Source organism: Eriocheir sinensis, unplaced genomic scaffold (assembly GCF_024679095.1).
Source record: "Eriocheir sinensis breed Jianghai 21 unplaced genomic scaffold, ASM2467909v1 Scaffold1709, whole genome shotgun sequence".
Taxonomy (NCBI): domain Eukaryota; kingdom Metazoa; phylum Arthropoda; class Malacostraca; order Decapoda; family Varunidae; genus Eriocheir; species Eriocheir sinensis.
The window spans coordinates 13,377-17,500 of record NW_026111083.1 but is presented as its reverse complement, the minus strand read 5'-3'; the positions used below and the strand labels follow the sequence as shown (position 1 = coordinate 17,500).

The 4,124-nt window shown below is 44.4% G+C and overlaps 1 protein-coding gene and 1 long non-coding RNA gene across 32 annotated transcripts in view; one reads left to right on the top strand and one right to left on the bottom strand.

Annotated features, from left to right (window-relative positions):
* The window catches only part of LOC126990522 (uncharacterized), a 5,034-nt gene extending 3,486 nt beyond the window's left edge, over positions 1 to 1,548 (bottom strand). For 3 of the 5 annotated variants that reach the window (XR_007744498.1, XR_007744501.1, XR_007744500.1), the window contains exons 1-3: positions 955 to 1,548; positions 743 to 876; positions 1 to 667 (exon numbers count right to left, since the gene is read on the bottom strand). The exon at positions 1 to 667 is cut by the window's left edge. This is a non-coding gene — a long non-coding RNA (uncharacterized LOC126990522). The remainder of the gene's footprint in view (positions 668 to 742; positions 877 to 954) is intronic. The other 2 variants (XR_007744499.1, XR_007744502.1) reach the window with 2 other exon arrangements.
* LOC126990521 (GTP-binding nuclear protein Ran) overlaps positions 1 to 3,368 on the top strand; it is an 11,882-nt gene extending 8,514 nt beyond the window's left edge. For 3 of the 27 annotated variants that reach the window (XR_007744472.1, XR_007744496.1, XR_007744497.1), the window contains exons 5-6: positions 1,560 to 2,034; positions 2,112 to 3,368. Coding sequence is in view for 1 of the 27 variants with exons in the window: in XM_050849117.1 (XP_050705074.1) it covers positions 1,560 to 1,775 (216 nt within the window). In the remaining 26 variants the exon portion in view is untranslated. Of the gene's footprint in view, positions 1 to 1,559 lie in introns of all 27 variants that reach the window. The other 24 variants (XR_007744487.1, XR_007744489.1, XR_007744474.1 and 21 more) reach the window with 24 other exon arrangements.
* The last annotated feature ends 756 nt before the right edge of the window (positions 3,369 to 4,124 follow it).

Sequence of the window (4,124 nt, the reverse complement as noted above, 5' to 3'; positions counted from 1 at the left end):
TCAGACACCACCGAGACTGTTTAACAATTACAATCAGCGATCTTGTCAATTAACAATACATCTGTTTGTGACTACCGAAGACTTGTAACTCAAAATCAACAATACTTGGCGGTGTTTGTTAGCGTTGGTGCGTGTCCTGTGTATGGCAGCAGAGTGACCGCACACCATGATACCCACCTCGGGCTTGGGGAACCCACTTTACAACTGGTGTTACTGCTGACCTAACCTGACCACCCCTACCAGGACCAACCCTAGGCCAATACGAGCCATGAAACTGCATTGGGCCCCGCGCCTCTAAGGTCCCCATGCTTAAAAAAAGGCTCTTAAGTGAGAAAGGTCAGCAGAGACTTTGCGGGTGTTAATTCCCGGAAGACAATACTTTAAAATTCAGAAACACAACAACATTTAAAACAGCACTGAGTCTTTTAATTTCACGGATGGAGGCGGAAAAAAATTCGGTATTATCCAGAACATTGTTAGGAATCTTTGTTTTAATTTCGTAACTCTTAAATCATTTGCATTAATATTTGGGTCCATGCGTGAAGTATATATAACTTTAATATTGTTTTAATTTGGGGTTCGTTGGGTTTGACGCCACCCTGCTTCAACCACCATCAACAGCAACCTAATTTAACCTAACCACCACACATACCATTACTACAACCACCTCAACCAACCACCACTCCCTCCACAGTACTGCGACATCTTCTCAACCTAACCTAACCAAACTTAACTACACCACACAACAACCAACCCCAGCCACCTCAACCAACCACCACTCCCTCCACAGTACTGCGACATCTTCTCAACCTAACCTAACCAAACTTAACTACAACCACACAACAACCAGCCACAACCACCTCAACCAACCACCACCTCCAGTACTACATCTTCAACCTAACCTAACCAAACTTAACTACAACCACACAACAACCAGCCACAACCAACCACCACTCCCTCCACAGTACTGCGACATCTTCTCAACCTAACCTAACCAAACTTAACTACAACCACACAACAACCAGCCACAACCACCTCAACCAACTACCACTCCCTCCACAGTACTGCGACATCTCCTCAACCTAACCTAACCAAACTTAACTACAACCACACAACAACCAGCCACAACCACCTCAACCAACCACCACTCCCTCCACAGTACTAGACATCTTCTCAACCTAACCTAACCAAACTTAACTACAACCACACAACAACCAGCCACAACCACCTCAACCAACCACCACTCCCTCCACAGTACTGCGACATCTTCTCAACCTAACCTAACCAAACTTAACTACAACCAGTCACCAACTTAACTTAACCTAACCTAACCATACCAGCAACCTAACTTAACCTAACCTAACCATACCAGCAACCTAACTTAACCTAACCTAACCACACCACCAACCTAACTTAACCTAACCTAACTGTACAACCAACCTAACTTAACCTAACCTAACCATACCACTAACCTAACCTAACCTAACCTAACCATACCACAACCACACCACCTCAACCACAACCACCTCAACCAACCAACCACCCCCTCTCCACCACAGTACTACGACATCTCAGCCAAGAGCAACTACAACTTCGAGAAACCATTCCTGTGGTTGGCGCGGAAACTCATCGGTGACCCCAACCTGGAGTTTGTCGCCATGCCCGCCCTGCTGCCCCCAGAGGTACAGATGGACCCCCAATGGCAGCAACAGATTGAGAATGACCTCCAGGAAGCCTCGCAAACAGCCCTGCCCGAGGATGATGAAGACCTTTGAAGAGGAGGTCGATGAAGAAGGAGGAGGAGGAGAGGAGGAAGAGGAAGGGATAGTTCAGTAAGGAAGAGAGGAATAGGAGGAGGAGGAGGTTGAAAGTAGATTAAAGGAAGGAAGAAGAGGAGGAAGAGGAAGGGATAGTTCAGTAAGGAAGAGAGGAATAGGAGGAGGAGGAGGTTGAAAGTTGATTAAAGGAAGGAAGAAGAGGAGGAAGAGGAAGGGATAGTTCAGTAAGGAAGAGGAGGAGGAGGAGGAGGAGGAGGTTGAAACTAGATTAAAGGAAGGAGGAAGAGGAAGGGATAGTTCAGTAAGGAAGAGGAGGAGGAGGAGGAAGGGGAGGTTGAAACTACATTAAAGGAAGGAAGAAGAGGAGGAAGAGGAAGGGATAGTTCAGTAAGGAAGAGGAGGAGGAGGAGGAGGAGGTTGAAACTAGATTAAAAGGAGGAAGATAGGAGGAGGAGGAAGAAGAAGGATAAGAACTGGAGGAGGAAGAGGAGGAGGAGGGATAGTTAAGGAAGAAGAGGAGGAGGAGGAGGAGGAAAGAGAAGAGGAAGGCAAGGAAGAAGAAGGAATGGAATGGAAGGAAGAGGAGGAGGAGGAGGAGAGAGAAAGGAGGGAACGGAGAGAAAAAGAAGAGAGAGAGAGAGAGAGAGAGAGAGAGAGAGAGAGAGAGAGAGAAAAACCAAGCTTGTCTACTTGTAAAAAAAAAATTTAGACCCTAAGAAAAATAATTGAAAAAAACAACAAAAACATTTAATTCCTAGGCACTGTTTGTACGTGTGTGTGTGCGTATGTATGTATGTACGTGTGTGTGTATGTGCGCATGTGTGTACGTTATTGATTAAGATGGAAATAAAGATTGAAGGAAAAAAATTAAGGGAGTTTAAATGGATAGGCCTACTTAGAGAGAGAGAGAGAGAGAGAGAGAGAGAGAGGAACAAATATACGAACACACATTACCTTGGTCTTCCTCCTCCTCTTCCTCCTCCTCTTAAACCAACTATCTTCCTCCTCCTCCTCCTCTTAAACCAACTATCTTCCTCTTCCTCTTAAACCAACCATCTTCCTCTTCTTCCTCCTCCTCTTAACTATCCTCTTCCTCCTCTTCAACCAACCACCCTCCTCCTCCTCCTCCTCCTCCTCCTCCTCCTCCTCTTGACCCAACCATCCTCCTCCTCTTAAAACAACCATTCTCTTCCTCCTCCTCCTCCTCCTCCTCTTGACCCAACCATCCTCCTCCTCTTAAAACAACCATTCTCTTCCTCTTCCTCCTCCTCCTCCTCCTCCTCCTCCTCCTCCTCAAAGTTAATGGACAGGATATTACCAGCAACTATTACTACTACTATTACTACTATTACTATTATTATTATTATTATTATCATTATTATTATTGTTATTATTAATCTACATTCACAAACACACCACTAGTATATAATGTATTTTCCAAACACACACACACACGCACACACACACACACACATAGTTGTTTTTGTCCTTGTTTTTTTTATCTTCATTCCTGTTTGGTCAGTCTTGCAAGTTGGTAAATATATTCCGTTTTTTGTAATAAAGAAATAAATAAATGAGAAATTGAATGTGTGTTTGTGTGTTTGATTTTGGGGGGGTCCTGTGTGTGTGTGTGTGTGTGTGTGTGTGTATGAAAATATGTATATGTGTATGTATGAAAGAGTATGTATATGTGTGTGTGTGTGTGTGTATGTGTGTTATATTCTTAAGAGTATATGTGTGTGTTTGAGTGTGTGTGTGCTGTCTTTTGAGAGAGATTGTGTGTGTATGTATGTGTGTGTGTGTGTGAAAGAATGTATGTATGTGTGTGTGTGTGTGTGTGTGTGTGTGTGTAACCTCCCCATTCCCCATCCCTTCCTTATCTCGTTCATAAATCATTTAATAAACAACAAAACAAGCCTTCATATAACATCAGTAATTACCCCTGGAAATGCCCACAACTCCCCCGAAAGCCTTGTCAAATACGTGTTTCTTTAGGGTCACGGTACAGAGGAAGGGTCACACTACCACCAGGGTCACAAAACTACTGGAAATGCCCTCAACTCCCACGTAAGCCTTGTCAAATATGTGTTTCTTTAGGTTCACGGTGCAGAGGAAGGGTCACAAAACTACCCCTGGAAATGCCCACGACTCCCACGAAAGCCTTGTCAAATATGTGTTTCTTTAGGTTCACGGTACAGAGGAAAGGTCACAGAACTACCCCTGGAAATGCCCAGAACTCTCCCGAAAGCCTTGTCAAATACATGTTTCTTTAGGTTCACGGTACAGAGGAAGGGTCACAGAACCAGGGTCACCTGGAAATGCCCACAAGCCCCAGGAAAGCCTTAT